Genomic DNA, 21,610 nt, shown 5'->3' on the forward strand with positions numbered 1-21,610 from the left:
TAAAATTCTATAAAATATAGATATTTCATATTATTTCTTATATCATTCAATTATTTTTAGTTACATGAAAGTAGTAATTCACAAAATGTACAATGCAATTTCCAAATATCTGCAACTATTTATATTTCAATATTTCCTTTATTGTAGTTAAATACAACGCTAGTAGTTAGAATACCTTACGACGAATAAGAATTTTTTATCATATTGCCATAAACCTTTGAATGTCATGTTTCTTTTCATAAGATGGCTGTTTAATTCAATTCTTAGTCTTTAGGTGTTTTTGACAAAAATATATGCATAGAGTAGAAAAATTATTATTATATAAATATTAAGGTCATTTTCTTGCATAAACGAGAAAGACTTTTGATATTATTACAAATACAGGAATTCTTCAGGTCAGTCAGATATAAAGGAAATAAAACTTGTAATAGATATCACATTGACTGACTCCAATGTTACAAGAAAATAATTCTAACTACAGGCCATTGCATGTTTATGACAATCTTTATTGAATTCCAATAATTTTGATAACTTTGAAATATTTCCATCAATATTGTCTGTATTGTTGAATAAGAATTCGCGTTACAGACCAACAGGCCATATCGTCATGTGCTTATCCAAAATCAATAAAAGTCCAGTATATTCTGGAAACTTTGTAATAGTGTGTACAGAGTAAAAATAAGATCTTATATAGAAGTTTTACGAAATCCAGCTAGATTCTCTAAAACTATTTGGATATTTTATGCAAGACTGAAATTAATACATTAAATTTCTTCAATATTTGATCAATGTAATAAGTCTCTATATTTTTCATTTCAGACTAATCACCTTTGTTTACATACAATTAAATCATACTGTCACATGTCCACTAGAATGAAATTATGGATGTTTCAATAATTGTTGATTAATTCTACATTGAAATTTAACAAAACATGAGAAATAATCATGTCAATATCACTGGACATAATATTCTCCAATAAATGCATATATTTAAATGTTAAGTGATAGGATGAATGAAAGGATTCTGTACATCTGTTTTCTATGTTTTGATTAGCTGTGTAACACTTCCTGATTACGGCAGATTTGATAGAGTTGACAGGTCAAACCAGGGGTGTGCGTTCCAGTAGTGTGGTTCCGGGGAAATTCCCGAACCCAATACTCTTGAATGGTCAGCTTTCTCTTCTTGGATTCTCCGCTTGCAACAGTGATTTCTTCCCCCGGAGTTCGGGCAACGACTCCGACTGCAATATTAAGGTTCCATACGCTGATGTATGGGTATTCATAGACAATTCTCGAGATTCCTAAACCAGCTGGGTATGTCATTCGCAAAGGTTCCGAGAGAGAGAGAGAGAGAGAGAGAGAGAGAGAGAGAGAGAGAGAGAGAGAGGAGGGTCACCTATTCTTTTGTGAAACCTAGCACTCAGCATATATAAACTCTACTGTTTCCGTATCGCCTCTTTTTCTCTGTATATGTGTCTTCATATTCGTTTTGCTTCACACTCACATGACAGGCGACATCATAGACAGTGGTCAGTTTGTGGAGTTCATTCCAGCGACTCGTGAACTTTCATTCGGAGTGAAATCTAATGCCTTTGCATCCAGATATTGGGTATATCGTTCTTCTTGGGTCGTAGAGAACGTAAACGTCCTTGTCCTTGTGGTGTACGGCACTTACTTCTTTCAAATAAGCTAACAACTTTAGAATATCTTCTTCCATCTAAAATGAAAATTATTATCCAGATAAACGTCTTTAAATAGTTTTCTGTTTTCACTTTCTTGCAATAGAGGGAGAAAACAAAACAAATTTTATGATACATCCACATATTTAAAACCAAAACAACTCTAAACCTTTGACATAACAAGTACATATCCTAATAAAGATTTGTTTCATTTTAGACTATGCCCGTTGTAGCATATCAACATATGGATATAATAGACAAGTCACCGAAAGTTAAACCCATAGTGAAAAGGTGAAAATAACGAACAGTGTGATCAATCTCGTAATTCCTATAAAGAATACAAAGTTAGATTTAAAAACAGTAGGGCAAACACGGATCCCTGGACATACCAGGCTTGGAATCGGGTGCCTATGAGGAAAGCCTTCCCTGTCGAGCGGTCACGCCCACCGTAAGCACTATATCTTGATCAGGTAAAAGGAGTAATCCGTGGTCAAAATCAGTGTGTAAACATTCCTTTCATTTAGATTAATAAAAATTGTTTTATTTGGAGGGAACAACTCGATTGTCAAATTCTTGTTGTTGTTGTTTCTTTGAATTCTATGTACTCAAAATAAGGGTTCCTACAAACCTAAATGCACCGATCAAGCACAAATCAAAGGAAGTAATTCCTAAATCAGGTGACATTTGCTATGTTTTACATAGCTGTATCTGTGTTCCACAGTGACCGTTTGAGGTGGTCTAGTGGTTAGGGGTCTTGTAAGCAACAATACTCAATCACGCATTTACACCAAGTACTAATAACATCCTTGAAAGATACGATTCCTCGGATTTATTCAGGTATATATCATAAAACTCAAAATCCATTCTCTCCCATTTTTAGCTCTTCTGAGCCGAAGGCCATTTGTGCGGTGTGCGTAAACTTTTTAGAAAAAGGGCTATAACTCAAGAACCCCTTGGTCAATTTTTTTCAAATTTGTTACAGGGTATCATTGGCCCAAGGGCTTTCATACATACTAAATAGAGGGATGTAACCCTTTAACAAGGGGAGATAATCAGGAAAATACAAACAAAAGTAGTGCTTGCTAAAAAATCTTCTTCTCAAGAACCACTGGGCAGATTATCACCAAACTTCACATAAGGATGAGAATATGTTGTAGATTAAAAAAGGTTCAAGGCATTACCCTGGGGCAAAGGGCGTGGTCTCAAGGTCACTTCAAAGTTGACCTAAATTTATATTTCCTTAAATCTTTGATATTTTAGTCATTATAAGGACTAGGATCATCAAATTTTGACAGTTGATGCATCTTAGGACCTTGTGTCAAGTTGTCTCAAAAGTAGGTCACGGTGTCCTACTTTTTGAATTTTGCAGGTATTTATTTTAAAATTAATTTTGATGCATATCTTGGACACTTTGAAGCCTATGATCATCAAAACTTGTCAGTTGGTGGATCATGGGACCTTGAAATGCGTCAACTGAAAAATAGGTCACCGTGACCTACTTTCTGAATTTTATGGCTTATCATTTATAGATATATTTTAAGTTGTTATTTCAAATACCGAGAGGTTTAGAATCATCAAATCTTGTAAGTTGATGCATCTTGAGGCCTTGAAACATATTTATATAAAAAAAAAGTAGGTCACAGTGACCTACTTTTTGAATTTTGCAGATATTCAAATTTCACATTTTCAATTTTAGATGCATATTTTGGGCACTGTAAAACCTAGGATCATCAAACTTTGTCAGTTGATGCGTCTTTAGTCTTCGGTTTGTGTCGACCAAAAAGTAGGTCACCGTGACCTACTTTTGGTATTTGACAGCTAAATTACTATATTTCAGACACTATTTGACCTACAATCATCAAACTTTGTCAGTTGATGCATCTTGAGTCTTCGGAGTGCATCGACCAAAAAGTACATGTAGGTCACTTTTACCTACTTTTCGCATTTGACAGTTATATTTATATATTTCAGTCACTAATTGACCTACAATCATCAAACTTTGACAGTTGATGCATCTTGAGTCTTCGGAGTGTATCGACCAAAAAGTAGGTCACTTTGACCTACTTTTGGCATTTGACAGTTATATTTATATATTTCAGTCACTAATTGACCTACAATCATCAAACTTTGACAGTTGATGCATCTTGAGTCTACGGAGTGTGTTGACCAAAAAGTAGGTCACCTTGACCTACTTTTGGAATTTGACGGCTATATTTATATATTTCAGATACTATTTGACCTACAGTCATCAAATTTTGTCAGTTGATGGGTCTTGCATGTTCGAAGGGTTTCGACCAAAAAGTAGGTCACCTTGACCTACTTTTGGAATTGGACGGCTATATTTATATATTTCAGATACTATTTGACCTACAGTCATCAAACTTTGTCAGTTGTTGGGTCTTGCATGTTCGAAGGGTTTCGACCAAAAAGTAGGTCAACTTGACCGACTTTTGGAATTGGGCGGCTATATTTATATATTTCAGATACTATTTGAACTACAGTCATCAAACTTTGTCAATTGATGCGTCTTGCATGTTCAAAGGGTTTCGACCAAAAAGTAGGTCACCTTGACCTACTTTTGGAATTGGACGGCTATATTTATATAATTCAGATACTATTTGACCTACAGTCATCAAACTTTGTCAGTTGTTGGGTCTTACATGTTTAAAGGGTGTTGACGAAAAAGTAGGTCACCTTGACCTACTTTTGGAATTGGACGGCTATATTTATATATTTCAGATACTATTTGACCTACAGTCATCAAACTTTGTCAGTTGATGGGACTTGCATGTTCGGAGTTCGCTGACCAAAAAGTAGGTCACCATGACCTACGATTGGAATTTGACAGCTATATTTCAATATTCAGATACTAATTGGCTTAAAATCATCAAACTTTGTCAGTTGATATTTCTTGGGTTCTCAAAATGTGTCACATTGACCTACTTTTTTGAATTCTTAGGATTTAACTAAAGATTTAGAATACTAAGAGGCTAAGAATAGAAATGGTGGGGTTGTACAATTTATCAGAAGAGCGATTCTAGGCCCTTGGGCATCTTGTTATTTTCTGATTGAAGGAGAATATCAGGAGATAAACTTTATAAGCATTCCTCTCCGGTAGCAGCAACCGTTCTGGGGCAAGACGGTGAAGTAACGAGCTCTGTCAATTGAAATCACAGTAATTGCAACTCTCGGTCAAGTTAAATATGATCTCCTGTTAAATCCATGAGCTCGTCATAGTAAGAGGGATAAAAAAACCCCATACTTTTCCTAAGGAAATGCGGCTATAAATTTACTACAAGCAACCTGTAATTCAAATCTCCACCTACACACATAAAAAACATGATATGTTGAAAAAGTGTTTAGGACTTCAGTGTTTACCTGGTTTTATCTAATCATTAACTTGGACATTGGTTTTTCATCATTGGACTAAGTTTAATAAAAAAAAAAAAAACCTCTAAAACTATATTTTGTCTACTTTCCATCTTCCCATAGTGAAAATGGAGGAATTGTTTTGTGAATTTTAACAACCTGATTAAGATATAGGGCACACGGTGGGTGTGACCGGTCGACAGGGGATGCTTACTCCTCCTGGTCACCTGATCCCACCTCTGGTATAGCCAGTGGTGCGTGTTTGCCCAACTCATTATTTTGTATTGTTTATAGGATTTTTGAAATTCATCGTTGTTCGTTATCTTCACCCTTTCATATATAATGAAGTTTTGAATTCATCCTGGATTTTTTCAAATGTCTAAAATTAACAGTGGATTTTAAGTTTTAAAAACCCTGTTCATCCGCATATACCCCATCATTCCTGCATATCAAATAGTACAATCCTCTGTAAATGAAATCGGCATCAATATGAAGTTACCATTTTGTAATGCAGCAAATTTCAGTTTTTCATTCTATCATAGTTCAAGTCTATACCATGTATTTGCAATAAAATACTTCTACTATTGCATCAAATCCAACTAATGCAACTCAAAATAAAAGACACCACAGAGTCGTCTATTTCTGCTTCATACTTAGATATTTTATTGAAGGTAGATATTAACGGTAAACTAACAACTCAACTTTATGAGAAACAAGATGATTTCAGCTTCTCCATCGTCAACTTTCGATATTTATGTAGCAATATTCCATTATCACCTGCATATGGTGTTCATATCTCTCAACTGATTCGATACACAATGGTCTGTTTTTGAATCGAGGCATGTTATGACAAACAAGTTGATGGTACATGGGTTTCAACAGCGTCGTTTAAAGTCAGCATTTTGCAAATTCTATGGTCGTTATAACGATCTCGTTTGCCAATACAGTCTACCATTGGGTCAAATGCTTTCTGACATGTTTCATACCGATTGTTAGGCCGTTTTTGGCACAATGATTTTTACTGCGGATAATTCCTATTACCTGATCAAAATACGAGTATAGGGATCACGGCGGGTGTGACCGGTCGACAGGGGATGCTTACTCCTCCTATGTACCTGCTCCCACCTCTGGTGTGTCCATGGGTCCGTGTCTGTCCAACTCTCCAATTTGTATTGCTCATAGGAGTTACGAGATTGGTCACTGCTCGTTACCTTCACCTTTCATCCAAACTTTTAATTAAAAATGAAATGTGCAGTGCCCAGTCATTACTTCTGATCAATATACAGTTCAAAATGACGACCTGAAATCATTTTGAAAGGTCCCAAATCTTTCAAATGGCGACAAATTTTCATTTATATTATGAATTCTCTGAAACATTATGTCATACGATGGGCTAGATATACCGGGATATACCTTGACACTTTACCAGGTTGGATACGACTTTTCAACACTTTACACTACCATGTTTCATGATAAATTAAAAAAGAATATGCTTGTTAGCATTATACAGTTGCTTCTTCAATAACAATAGAACTCGGAAATATATCTTGTGATCAGTCATCCAAAAATTACTTTGCTAAAACGACATACTGATTCTGCGCACAAGTACTCTGAGCTTGATATCAAAAGGATGCATTCTCTATGTAGTCTCTCAACACTGCTGGGTTTCTCGTGGGCACAAAGTTTGCTGAATGTTATTATCTAAACTGTATTTGTATTCTTATGAGGCAGAATTTATTCAAAGGTTCCATAAGAAGAAAAATGTCTTGTTGCAGCCTTCAACTTGATATTTATATACATGTGCATCGACGATATTTTTTTCTATTAACATACATCTGCTTCGTATTTGGATATTCTACTAAACATAAACGTTACTGGCAAAGTAAGAACTCAAGTTTGTGATAAAGAAGGCATAGATTGCTTCAGTTTCTCCATCATCAACTTCAAATATGTATTTCTATTTAGCAGTATACCATTTTCATTTTCAACTGCATATGGTCTTTGTGTCCCTCAACTGCTTCGATACGCAAGATCATGTTCTGTAACTACTGTCAAATAAGTTGATATTACGGTGGTTTCAACAATCTCGATAAAGCCAACAATTCATAAATTCTGTAGTCCTTACAATCGCCTTATTTGCAAATACAACCTGTTATTAGGTCGAATACTGTCTGATATTTTTCATACCAATTGTTAAGCTATTGTTTACATACTGATTTTGATTCAGATTACTAGGATTAACTGATCAACATCGAGTAACCAGTCAACAGGGGATGCTTACTCATCCTAGATACATGACCCCTCCTCTAGTGTGTTCAGGGGTCCGAAGTTGTCCTATTTTCAATTTAGTATTCTTCATAGGATTTAGATTGATCATTCGTTATCTTCGTGTTTTCATTCACCTGAACGTACCGTGCCGAAGAGGTGAATATAACATTTGATTTCTTCAGTATTGGACCAAATTGAATTGGTAATTTCGAAATTGACACGATTAATTCTCAACCTAGAATAACATTCACCTTCACATACCTTCAAGAGGAATATATCATTTGATTGCTTCAAAATTGGACATATTATAAATTGGAAATTGTAAGATTGTAAAGTTTTTTCGAATGTTGTTTTAATAAATTCAGAGAGCAAAGGAAACACACCAGAGTGGACCAAACTCTGACATACGTCCTTAGAGTTGGATAACTTACGTATAGATCTTCTATTTCTGAACTATCGTCATCAGAGTTGGTTAACTTACGTATAGATCTTCTATTTCTGAACTATCGTCATCAGAGTTGATTAACTTACGTATGGATCTTCTATTTCTGAACTATCGTCATCAGAGTTGGTTAACTTCCATATAGATCCACTACATTTCCGTTTTATCGTTGTCAGAACTCGTTATTTTCCTTATAGATCCAGTACCTTCGTACGACCTGCACTTGTTGTTACACACACTTCTGTTTTTCTGAAAATTATAAACTGTTGTGGTTTTTGCCAAGCTATCATGACTCTGTTGTATCTCAGAATCCTGTGTACATTTCAGTTGGCTAGATTTTCTATCAATATTTTCGTCAAGATGAATGATGATAGACCCAGCGAGTAACCCTGACTGGTTTGATAACGTGGAGTTCTTAACTTGTTCTTTTTCTGGTAGTTCGTACGAAAGATCTTCAATTTGATTATCAACCTCTTTTCTCCAGAGAGAGGACATCAATGTAATAAGTGATGCTAGCAGTAATAGCAAACCTGCAAAAGATACAAGGAAATCAACTTTAAAATATGGTTTAGTAACTGGGTGTAGACATTGCTGTGACAGAATCTTCTATTCTTGAAGTTACGCGTTTCTCAAATTCATACAAATCTATTAAAACAATCACAGAATCTTCTTAAACTGAATCACACCAAAGTTAGCAAACAAAATACCTGAAATGTAAAATGTTACTTCGTACTTGCTTCCAATATCAAGCAAAATGCCTAGGGAGAAATAAATCAGATTAAAATTAATTCGCATGCTAGTAACAAAAATTAATTCACAAAAGGAATCAAGTTGAAATACAATATAAATACCAGCAAAAATGGGTCCAATGAGATATCCCATTCCTCCCAAACAATACATTATTCCGATTCCACTGGACAGTTTCTGAATACCTAACGTTTCCACAGTAACAGGAGTAATCAGCGTTACCATAGTCCCAAGATATAATCCAAACACACAAGAGAATATGCATTGTCCGGTATAGGAATGAGAGAAGAAAGGAAAGAATCCACAGATTATGCTTAAAATTCCCAAGGTCCCAGTGTTCATTAGAATAGGATCTATTCCATGTGGACCTACGATTAGGCCTGTTACGATGCGACCAAATGTTCCCAAGAGGCCTATCAAGAAAATGAGAAATGCTGCATCCTGTTTGCTGAATCCCTTGGTGACGGAGAAATTTGGTAAATGTAACATCAACATGGAATAAGGAATGTTCCATAAAAAGTATTGTAAAAGAATTAACAAAAACATTTTATCATATAAAATATCTAAATGTAGAATATTCTTCCAATTTCTTGCATTTTCTTTCGATTTTCTTTGATTGGTTTGTTTGATTCTATGAGATTTTTGACGAATTTCCATTTCAGATGGTCGCATGATTAACCCCATTACAATCTGGTTAGCAAAGAGAGCACCCTGAATTAATAGTGTTCCATGAAGTCCGTAAGAATCGAGAAGATATTGAATAAGGGGTCCCGATATAAACATCCCCATCGCCCCTCCAGCTACTGTAACACCCAAAGCAAGCCCTCTTCTTTCCTGAAAGTAGTACCATATCACCACCAGTGGAGGAGTAGAGCACAATCCGTTACCAATACCTAACAATGAATTAGATGAATTCCATGAAAATTTCTCTTATATCAGAGTATGCAGCGCCACCTAATAGTAGCTATCTGTAGAGAAAGTCTATATTTTAAGTATACATTACATGCACAACCTATTATTAGTTCAAGCGGTGTCTTGTGTCTTTTATACTAATGGTTAGACCGTTCTTTACATGATGATTTTACTACGGAGTACTTCCTTTACCTGATTAAGATACAGGGATCATGGCGGGTGCGACCTGTCTACAGGGGATGGTTACCTCTCTTAGACACTTGATCTTATTTCTGGTGTTTCCAAGGATCCGAAATTGCTCTGTTCTCGATATAGTATTCTTTATATTATTAAAAGATTCTCCACCTTTTACATGTAAGTGAACATTGTATTAGACGAAAGTAAACGCTTCGAGATATAATTGTATTAAATCCAAATTTAATTTTGCAATATATCTTTCTGTCATCTTTAAACAGCCATGTTCAATGTCTTAAATGATATTTCAAAGACATAAAAACTGTCCACAAAAAAAAAAATAATAATAAAAAATGCAGATCTCTATAAAGTCTCAAGGTCTTTACTTTTTTCTAAATATGGGCCACGTGTGTGCGGTAGACTTGTAAATATGGGTCACATGTGTGCGGTAGACTTGTAAATATGGGTCACATGTGTGCGGTAGACTTGTAAATATGGGTCACATGTGTGCGGTAGACTTGTAATTTGGGTGTTGGATCTCTAACCGGAAGGGTTCCGGATTTCATTCTCACCCCGAGCCTTGTCAACCTAAGACGTTTAAAGTAGGCAGTGACTGTTCCTTCGCTAAGCGTGCAGCATTAGAAGTAAAAAAAAATTGGATTTTACTTTAATAAGGGCGGTCCCATGTCACGGCAGGCGTTGACATAATAAGAAATCCTATCTATCATGACCTTGAGCGCAATCCATAGATCAATCAATTTGTGGAACTTTACCTTAAGGTGGTGCGCTTGTATATAAGTGGAAATTATTGAATATTCAATATACAAACAAACATGTGGGTCACAAGTTCAATGCTCGAGAAGAACCACAATCATTCATGCACACAAATGAACGACAAATCTTCCATTATCATATTGCCAACCTCCATGACATCGGCCGGGCAGTGAACTTTACAACTTTACATGACAAGAACAGTATAGAAGTTCTGTTAAAAAGAACCTCTCATAAAGCATGTAACTTTTCAAATAAAAAAGAGTGTTTATTTCCATATTGCATGATTTAACTGATATATATTTACATGATATTAGAGCGCTTGTTCTGTAGTACATCAAGACCATTTTTCAAGCCCATCATACCACTCTTATTCTTCTGTGGCTGTTAAGATGTTTGTAAAACTGTATTTTCAAAAACGTTTTGTCTTTTCTCCCAATCAATAGATACACATAGCATATATTTGTTTGATATTATGTAATTTACCTGCAATTATTCCATAGGTCACCAAAATAATATCTAATGATGGAGCGAAGAAGGACAAGGAACATCCTATAAACACCATTATTCCGCCTACCACTGATGTAAAACGGCAGCTGAATCTGTTGATGAGTACACTAGCGAAGGGACCTGTGGGATACAGTGATAGCATCATACTAAACACGTGAAGAAAGGTGAAGATAACAAACAGTGATCAATCGCATAACTCCTATAAGGAATACAAAAAGAGTTGGGCAAACACGGACCTCAAGATATACGAGAGGTGGGATCAGATTCCTAGGAGAGACAACATTAATATCGTTATATATGAGAAACAACATGCATATCTGTATATCAGCGTAAATTATCAATGATTATAAAAACAGCGGGTTCAATAATATCCACATCGTGAAGAAATGCCCATTTACGAAGCTATCGTATACAATCTCTACCCAGAGTTATCGTTCCTTGAACTCACATATACCTCTGTCAACGTCTCAAAATAAGCAATGTTATTCCACATGTAAATCCACTTTTTTACGGCTAATTAAACTAAGAACTACTTTATAAAATATTGGGAAAATGTAAGGCAAGAAACTATTTGTAGATTTTTTTCCATTACTATATATTCTTCATGTAGTCTACATTAGATATTGATATAAACACAAGCAGAAATTCAATTTTGTTTGGTAAATTGAATAATGTTAGATTATACCGTCTGGAACATCTTATAATTCTAATAATCAAATACTATATTTATACAAACAAGTTTACCCCTTCAAAGAGGTTGAGCTTTGAGACCCTAAAAAAGAATGTAATTAGTCGATTATATGTTGAAAAATTTATTTTACTGAAAAATTGTAAGTACAACGAATTTAACAAATGTTTGATTAAATGACTTTCTTCCTTCCTTTCAAACTCTTATCTCTAACCTGTCTTCTTTTCTTCTATAAAAAAAACGCCCAAAACTTCCATATATACTAGCGGAAAAAAGAAAATGTGCATTATAAAATTTAGTATAATTTTTCTATACTTATTGTTTATATTTATAAAATCTAAACAATCGATAAAGGTGATGTTTTTTAACATTGTCACATATTTACAGTGATTTTCTTTTGTTGTTCAGGAATTGTATCTGGTTATCATCAACAGTTTTTTTTTTATCGCATATGTGATAAAACGAGCTCCTCCCACCTTGTTATCGCATGGGCGGTACTAACATTAGAATTACACATTAGAAACAAGACAGGGATAATTCAGTTTTCGTGAAGTTACTTTTGCTGTTTCACGGGTAAAGATGTCTGGGGCGTTGAAACAGACGAGAAGTGTTATGTAACAAATATATGTATACACATACCTGTGACAGTTTCAGTCCGCAATGTTAAATAGTTCTCTCTCTCTCTCTCTCTCTCTCTCTCTCTCTCTCTCTCTCTCTCATTTTATAAAGAGTTTGCTAATGCAAGTCTTTAATCCTTTTCCCACTTTAATATTTGTGTTATACAGCCACCAATATGTGATAGATACTGTCAGGGATAATCAGTTTTCGTTAAGTTAGTTTTGCTGTTTTACTGGTAAAGTGTAGTAAATTTTATATACACATGCATCGTCCGACGATGGTATATGGCAATCTACCATTGTATTGAATGTATGGTTCAATAAATGTAAAATTAGAAGCTTTTGAAATATGTGACAAGTCGGTCATCTTCTAGCACCCTCGTAAAATTCACATTATCAAAGAGATTGGTGGTCCTTCTCTCACTCGTGCGCTCCGCGCACTCGTGACAGAAGACCGCCCATCTATTTGATAATGTGAATTTTACTGGGATGCTAGAAGATAACCATTACTTGTCACATATTTACAGTGATTTTCTTTTCTTGTTCAGGAATTGTATCTGGTTATCATCAACAGGGTCTTGTTATCGCATGTGATAATACGAGCTCCTCCCACCGGTGGTACTAACATCAGAATTACACAATAGAAACAAGACAGGGATAATCAGTTTTCGTGAAGTTACTTTTACTGTTTCACGGGTAAAGCGTGCGCCGATCGATGTCTGGGGCGTTGAAGCAGACATGAAGTGTTATGCAACAGATATACACATACCCGTGACTGTTTTTTCACTCAGTAATATTAAATAGTTCTCTCTCTCTCTCTCATTTTTTAATCCTTTTCCTACTTTAATATTTGTGGTATACATGTTTTCTTAAAACATTTGTCCAAGAACTGTGCATAATCATCTGCGCGAGCACAACATCAGACCAAGACGTCCAGCGGTGCGCCCAATACTACTTCAACTTCATCGTATCGCTAGACTAGCGTGGTGAAGACGACATCTGTGATTCAGAATACAGGACTGTGCTGATATTCTGTTCACTGATAAATCCGGATTTCATTTGGATAGCAGTGACGGTCGTTGTAGAGTGTATCGTCGCGTTGGGGTACCAGGACGCTTGACGCAGCATCGACAATTCGGTGGAGGTAGCGTTATGATGTGGGGTGGAATAACAGCATGTGGAAGGGCCCCTCTACAAATTGTCAATGGAAATCTCACCGGCGTACGCTATCGAGATAAAATTATTCAGCGCTATGTGACACCCTTCATACAGAGACAGCAAAATCACATAACTCTGCAGCAATACAATGCAAGGCCACATGTTGCACGTGTAGTCAGGGACGTTTTTGTTCAACAGAATGTCGATATCCTGCCTTGGCCAGCTGTTTCCCCCGATTTATCGCCGATCGAGCACGTCTAGGATGAAATGGAACGACGTCTACGCCGTTTACCAAATCAGTCAGTGACATTGGCTGATTTAGGACAGGCTTTAAACAACATCTGGAAAAACATCCCTCAAGTATTTCTTAACACTTTAGTGGCATCAATGAGGCGCCGTTGTCAAGCATGCGTGAATGCAAATGGTGGTCACACGCGTTATTAACTTTGTTAATTGAAGTTCGAATACCGGTGTCTTTCGAGTGTGCTGAAATTGACGTTATTCGACGTTAACATTAATGGAATATGAAATGTTGTAACGAATACATTTGTTAACAGTATTACAAAAATGAAATTTGTTCATTGTTAATTTTTATTATTTTTTCATATATTAAATAATGCACAGTTTCTTTTTTCCGCTAATATATATATATATATATATATATATATATATATATATATATATATATATATATACAAAGCACTAAAATGACCAGCTCTTTGGACGAATAAGGCATGTCCTAATTCGCTCCACTTTTAACATTGATTGGCAAGCCTAAAGACCAAAAACATGTAGTCTGCGTTGTAAATACGTTTGTAGATTAGTGTAGTTGTAGTGCTAGATGTATTTATATGTAGTTTTTATTATTATGCTCTGTTGATATTGACCACATTATGTAATTCTTTTCGTTTGTCCTGAAGAAGGGACGGGTCGTCCCGAAAATTTAACAATCTCGTTGTTCGTGTCGTTGGTCATTTTAGTGCTTTGTATAATTTTTTGTATTTGACCTTGTATCCATGTTGTAGATCCGACACTCTGAGATATCGGGTGTTGTTGGAACTTTAGTGCTTTTATATATATATATATATATATATATATATATATAATAGAACAATCCAATATCCAAGTGTCAACCCAAATTAATGCTTCTTGTGTCACAAAAAGACTTGACATCTGCTCAGTATTTATTTATTTACATAAATTTTTGTAACTGAAGTCAAAACCATACTTTACTTGAGTATACGTGCCATTTTACAAAAATCTTGTAAAACCCTTGAGACGTTAACAGAGGTGCAAGTGAGTGTAAGGAACGTCATCTGTGGGTAGAGATTGCTATCGATACCGTTATTAAAACAGAATATAGATTCCGATGTATTTAGAAGAGGTAGATGCTGACAAAATTAACGAATCGACAGTTGTACTAATATTTATTCTTTCTTATTCCGTTGAATGTGTGTACTTTAGTAAAATATTAAAAATGTATATGTTACGATAAAATAGAATTTGTTCAATTCTCTTTCTGCTTTATGTTCTTCCATGAATATAATTGATCGCTGTTCGTTATCTTCACTTTTTCTTTAAAGGGACTGGTTCACGATTTTTTAATATTTTTTTTTCTTCATTTTTTATGTTAAACATTAAAAATACGACTCATTTAATGCTGACAGCCAAACTTTTGATCTTTTGAATGCAAGATTGATTGATTGTATCTTGCTTAACGTCTCTCTCTCTCGATCGATCGATCGATCGATCGATCGAGAATTTTTCACTCATATGGAGATGTCACGAAGACCGGTAAAGGGCTTCAAATGTAGGCCTTTGCTCGGCATTTACGGCCTTTGAGCAGTGGGGGTTCTTTAGCGTGCCACACCTACTCGGACATGGGGCATCCGTTTTTAAGGTCATCTCCGAGGACCCGGGACATTCACACCTTATGCCGAGCGTTTGGCGATGAAACTGCCACTACCTGTTTTAACAACTATGGTTTGTCGCGGCCGGGATTCGAACGCCTCCCGCGTGCGGGGCGAACGTTCTAACCTCTAGGCCACTGCGACGGTAATCTGAATGCAAGAATGAAAGCAACATTTTAGCCTTAAATATGTGTTATGTAAACAAAGACTCGAGTCTTTTAATGTACACAAACAAACCAGTAAAATATTAATTTTGTAATATAAAGCATCTCAATTTTGCATAATCACAAAATTTAACTTTTAGATGACACATTTTACCCTTAGAATGCTTGAAATGTGAATGATATAATAAACTTAGATCAATATCCATTTCTTTTTAAAATTTCGTAAACAATAACATACCGCAATCTTTGTTTACAAAACAAATAATAAACTCTCTAAAATGAGCTTCTGTGATAATGTATAACCTTAATTTTTATGTGAAATTTTTTAAACACATTAGACAGTAGGTTTTGATCGTTAAAAGTGAAAAACAACATTTTGGGGAAAATCGTGAATCAGCCCATTTAAAGTTGGAGTGAGGAATGCGATCAACAATGCACTAGTTATGCAATCGTGAAAAGAAAATGGAAGTTACGTAACAGATGGAAATCAACTCCCAAATTAGGAGGGGAAAATCAGTAAGAGCTAAACTTCATTTGGAGAGAACTGCATTTCATTTTGACATATCAGTAATGAATTATTGTTTCATTGTGATATACTGTAATACAACTGTAGATGTCTTTGATTTACACCTGGGTCTAAATGACTTGCAAACATCTCCAACCATTTTATGGATATCAACTAAATTAACGAACTTTGATGGCATCTGAGGTGCTCTCATTGACTAATTATTTGAGATTCTTCAGATAATTAGAGTTATCTTCAATAAAACTGAAGATGCATGTACCTCAAATTCGAGATAAAGAGAACATTAATCTATTTAGAAATACATATTTCTCTAATTTCAATCGCTGAATTATTGATATATCTAATTGTTTATATAATACGCTCTGGGTGGATTAAAACACCGATAAAAGATATCTCCGAAGGAACTAAAGATCTGTCTATATTGTCGAATTTGAGATATCTTTAACTGTATTGAAGATCGTGTCGAAATGTATATTTTGAATGAATCTAGGGGTGCTAAAATTATTTTAGTGAATGTCATTTTGGCCGACCATAAATTCAAATCCTGTATCCTTGAATTGATCTAGTCATCTGAGGTCGAACAGGATTCTCCGCTACAATTACATCAAATTACAATGTACATATTATCAAAGAGGAACGAGAGGTGCGAAAGGCTTCTATTTGTTCACTAAATGATATAATAATCTTTATTTTTTTTTTAAAGTCGGGCATACATAATCAACAATGAACATTACATGTAGCCATATGTTACACGTAGCTATTTACTGACTTGTACGGATATTTGCGATCTAGATAGTCTCTTAGTGGGGGAAACTGGAGTACACGGGGGAAAACCTACCTGTCCGCGTGGGTGACCACCATATCCTCTCACATACAATCCAGTGTCGATCACTCACCTATTAATTGTAAAATACTGCTAAATACTGATCCGACAAGCGACGTGTACGCATCCGACTCATTGTAGTGGCCTAGGAAAGCAACGTGCATAATTCCGGCTCCATACAAAAGGCATCCATTCAGTACGAGAGAAAGCGTGCTAGCAATCATCACCACCCAGGCGTACCCACCGTCTACGTCCTGTCGTCTACCCTTCATCATCCTTAAAAGAATCCCAGAATAAATGCAATACAATCTCCTCCATAAAGCTGTAAGGATGATGAATCTATGTGTGTTAACGATACCGACCTGTGAAAATGCAGGGGAATATTAAAATTTGATTGCCTTAACTGAAACCTGTTACGACGGAATAAAACAAGAAGACGATCGGAAAGTGTCGCTGGAACACCTGTAGCCATGCATCAGTTCACATTCATGTATCGGGAACAGACAAACCAAGGTCATTTCATTTAAGTTTTCGCAAGGTAGAAAATATCACAGGCCTTCGCTACAGAACTGCTACTCTCTGGGAAAATTGATCGATTTCATTGAGCTACAGTTGAATTGTACAATAATATTCTCCCATGCAATGTATATTAGAAAAAAATCATTAAAACATATAAACAAAAATAATGAGACTTTCCACGATATTTACTTCCGTCCAAATTCAGTGATGGTCAAATGAATTGATCCATGTTTAGCATGTTAACCACAGGTACAGAGAAAATTCGATAAATGCTCCCTATTTATGAATATCACTACTGGGAGAGGGGTTAGCTCAAGCTAGGATACGTTTATCGCTTATATCAGGCCGGGCTCGGGATGTTAGTATGCTTCGATGAATCAATAACGGCAATTACTGACTGGAAATAACAACAAATTCAATTAAGATTAGCCACAAAAACAACGAATTTCAACATGACCATACATTTGGTATCTCAGAGGTAAATTTGTAAAAGCAAAGATCATTTCTAACTTATATGTACATGTTGTACAAGTGTATGGAAAAGTGAATATAATAAACAGTGATCCATTTCATAATTCCAATAAAAATATTTTTTGTTAATCCCCAGCTCCCCAAAGTGCTCCAAATTACAACCCCGCCCCTTATTGTATTGCATGGTATAGAGGAGAAAGCATGAACAGGAACACAGACATTATGCACTGCTCTTTGTGCGTTGAGAAAAAAGATGAAGAAAATATTCAACATCGATGTGACCGATGCCATTGTTGTATGTGATATAAAGATAATGACTGTTATGTTAAAGTACCAGTAGGAAAGTGAACTTGAAAAAAGCTATAGAACACTCCTCTTTCACCCACTGTAAACTGGAGGGAATTAGCTCCTTGATCAGAACAAAGTTAACATCATTAAATGTACAAAATTTCAAGGCTATCCGGTAAGCCATATCGTCGTCGAAGTGTTCATTTTTTACCTTACCTGAACCGAAGGTTCAAGTGAGCTATTCTGATCACATTTTGTCCGGCGTCCGTCTGTCTGTCTGTCCGTCTGTCTGTAAACTTTTCACATTTTCGACTTCTTCTCCAGAACCACTGGGCCAATTTCAACCTAACTTAACCAAAAGCATCCTTGGGTGAAGGGCTTTCAAGTTTGTTCAAATGAAGGGCCATGTCCCTTTCAAAGGGGAGATAATCACAAAAATGCAAAAATAGGGTGGGGTCATTTAAAAATCTTCTTCTCAAGAACCACTGGGCCAGAAGAGCTGAAATTTACCTGAAAGCTTCCTGACATATTGCAGATTCAAGTTTGTTCAAATCATGGCCCCCGGTGGTAGGATGGGGCCACAATAGGGGATCAAAGTTTTACATACAAATATATAGGAAAAATCTTTAAAAATCTTCTTCTCAAGAACCACTAAGCCAGAAAAGCTGATTTTTACATGAAAACTTTCTTACATAGTGCAGATTCAAGTTTGTTCAAATCATGACCCCCGGGGATAAGATGGGGCCCCAAGGGGAGGATCAAAGTTTTACACACAAATATATTGGGAAAATTTTTAAAAATCTTCTTATCAAGAACCACTAAGCCAGAAAAGCTGAGATTTACATGAAAGCTTCCTGACATAATGCAGATTCAAGTTTGTTCAAATCATGGGCCCCGGGGGTTGGATGGGGCCACAATAGGGGATCGAAGTTTTACATACAAATATATAGGAAAAATCTTTAAAAATCTTCTTCTCAAGAACCACTGAGTCAGAAAAGCTGATTTTTACATGAAAACTTCCTGACATAGTGCAGATTCAAGTTTGTTCAAATCATGGTCCCCGGGGATAGGATGGGGCCCCAAGGGGGGATCAAAGTTTTACACACAAATATATAGGGAAAAACTTTAAAAATCTTCTTCTCAAGAACCACTAAGCCAGAAAAGCTGAGATTTACATGAAAGTTTCCTGACATAATGCAGATTCAAGTTGTTCAAATCATGGGCTCCGGGGGTTGGATGGGGCCACAATAGGGGATCAAAGTTTTACATACAAATATATAGGAAAAATCTTCTTCTCAAGAACCACTGAGCCAGAAAAGCTGATTTTTACATGAAAACTTTCTGACATAGTGCAGATTCAAGTTTGTTCAAATCATGGGCTCCGGGGGTAGGATGGGGCCACAAGGGGGATCAAAGTTTTACATACAAATATATAGTTAAAATCTTTTTCTCAATAACCACTGAGTCAGAAAAGCTGATATTTACAAGAAAACTTTCTGACATAGTGCAGATTCAAGTTTGTTCAAATCATGGTCCCCGGGGGGTAGGATGGGGCCACAAGTGGGGGGGGGGTCAAAGTTTTACATACAAATATAGAAAAAAGCTTTAAAAGAACCATTGGGCCAAAGAAGTTGACATTTACATGAAAGCTTTCTGACATAGTGTAGATTCAAGTTTGCAAAGGGTAGTTTGGGCCATAATAGGGACCAAGGTTTTACATGCAAATATATATGGAAAGTCTTCAGATATGGGCCAAGGTGACTCAGGTGAGCGATGTGGCCCATGGGCCTCTTGTTTTATTGATGTTTTCCGCCACACTCAACAATTTTTCAGTTATCTGATGGCGCCCAGTTTTTATTGGTGGAAGAGAGAATCCAGATACAATTCAATGTACATGGGAAGAGAGCACCAACCTTCCGAAAGTAAACTGGGAAACTTTCTCACTTACCGGCGCCAGCGGGATTTGAACCCGCGCCGATAGAGGTGAGAGACCGTGTGATGTTGAGCGCGATACTCTAACCACTTGGCCATGGAGGCTATTTTACAACCTCCACCCCTATTGGATCCACTATAAAGTTTAGGAAAATAATTGGATCCTAACGCCTCGACAATATGCACATGAAGCATTGTACAAAATATCAAGTCTATTGGATAAGCCATACGGGAGGACAAGCGTTCTCAAGATTTTGTGACTGACAGACGGACGGAAAGTACCAAAACAATATGTCTCCCTCTGGAAGAGTGTTGACATAAATACAAAATAAAGAGTAGGACAAACACGGACCCCTGGACACACAAGAGGTGGGATAAGGTACCTAGGAGGAATAAGCATCCCCTGTCGACCGGTCACACCTACATATTGACCAGATAAACATAGCAATCCGTATTATCTTTGATGATAGAACTTTGCATACCAATGACAGATATGCATTATATGCACTTACAGCGTACAGTTATTATAACTCATTGATGTGTTTTACACATATGTCATTAGTGTAATATATGTTATTTGCAACCTATAAACAGTACTGCTTTTGGAAATGAACAATGCAATACAAAACAGCAATGAAGTAAACTAATACCCCATTTATTGTTTACATACGCCAGGTACAGGTACATTTATTGTTAACATATGCCAGGTACAGGTACATTTATTGTTATCATACGCCAGGTACAGGTACATTTATTGTTAACATATGCCAGGTACAGGTACATTTATTGTTAACATATGCCAGGTACAGGTACATTTATTGTTAACATACGCCAGGTACAGGTACATTTATTGTTAACATATGCCAGGTACAGGTACATTTATTGTTAACATATGCCAGGTACAGGTACATTTGTTGTTAACATATGCCAGGTACAGGTACATTTATTGTTTACATACGCCAGGTACAGGTACATTTATTGTTAACATATGCCAGGTGCAGGTACATTGTACATCATGTACAGTGGACTTCCCATTTTGCGTCTGTGTAAATAATAGTTTTAACACTTTGTTGCTCCATTGACCACAGATCGCCGGTATACTAGCCGCTCCAATGAGCAGATATAGCCGTTACCAATTTTCTAATTTTGCATTTATTTATTTTTTGCAAAATTATGGGGGCGGTGACTGTCGCGCCCCTTTGCCGACGTTCTTGCATTATGTGTGATATCAAGTGGTAACGAATTGTAAATTACCGATTGCGTTCAGAGTATACGATGCCTGGGCAGATGTGAATATTGTTGCGGATATAATAAGTGGTATACAAACATGACTATTTTTTCAGGTCGGGCTCATTGTTTCAGGAGTACTAAGCGATAAATTACGATAAACTCTATCATTACAATAATAACTTTCAGGAAACTGATAGTAAATGATCAACATAAACCTAACATAATAAACATAACACAATAACTACTATAAAACAATCAGTCACTTTAGTTATTCCAAAAAGTCGAACCGTAACATACGGAGATCGGTGTTTCAGAACAATAGCTCCAAAACTATGGAATGCCCTTCCAGAACATGTAAGGGACTGTAGAACACTGAGTCATCTCCTTTTGACCGGTCACACCCGCCAAATCC

At 36.1% G+C, this 21,610-nt stretch overlaps 1 protein-coding gene across 3 annotated transcripts; it reads right to left on the bottom strand.

The window, feature by feature from the left end:
* Positions 1-493: 493 nt before the first annotated feature.
* Positions 494-17,438, bottom strand: LOC125660375 (monocarboxylate transporter 12-like). 3 transcript variants are annotated; one of them, XR_008798556.1, is made up of 7 exons: positions 17,121-17,438; positions 16,832-17,034; positions 10,849-10,992; positions 8,610-9,398; positions 8,466-8,516; positions 7,848-8,288; positions 494-1,717 (listed from the first exon to the last, which is right to left on the bottom strand). XR_008798556.1 is itself a non-coding variant. In XM_048892178.2 (6 exons), the coding sequence occupies exons 1-6, from the start codon at positions 17,228-17,230 to the stop codon at positions 7,909-7,911; spliced, it is 1,677 nt and encodes a 558-aa protein (XP_048748135.2). In that variant the 5' UTR covers positions 17,231-17,437; the 3' UTR covers positions 7,625-7,908. The 3 variants fall into 3 exon arrangements, 1 of the variants encoding a protein (XP_048748135.2); XR_008798557.1 differs by lacking the exon at positions 494-1,717 and adding an exon at positions 6,827-7,087; XM_048892178.2 differs by lacking the exon at positions 494-1,717 and having other exon boundaries at positions 7,625-8,288; positions 17,121-17,437.
* Between the last annotated feature and the right edge of the window lie 4,172 nt (positions 17,439-21,610).

Source organism: Ostrea edulis, chromosome 9, assembly GCF_947568905.1.
Source record: "Ostrea edulis chromosome 9, xbOstEdul1.1, whole genome shotgun sequence".
Lineage (NCBI taxonomy): Eukaryota > Metazoa > Mollusca > Bivalvia > Ostreida > Ostreidae > Ostrea > Ostrea edulis.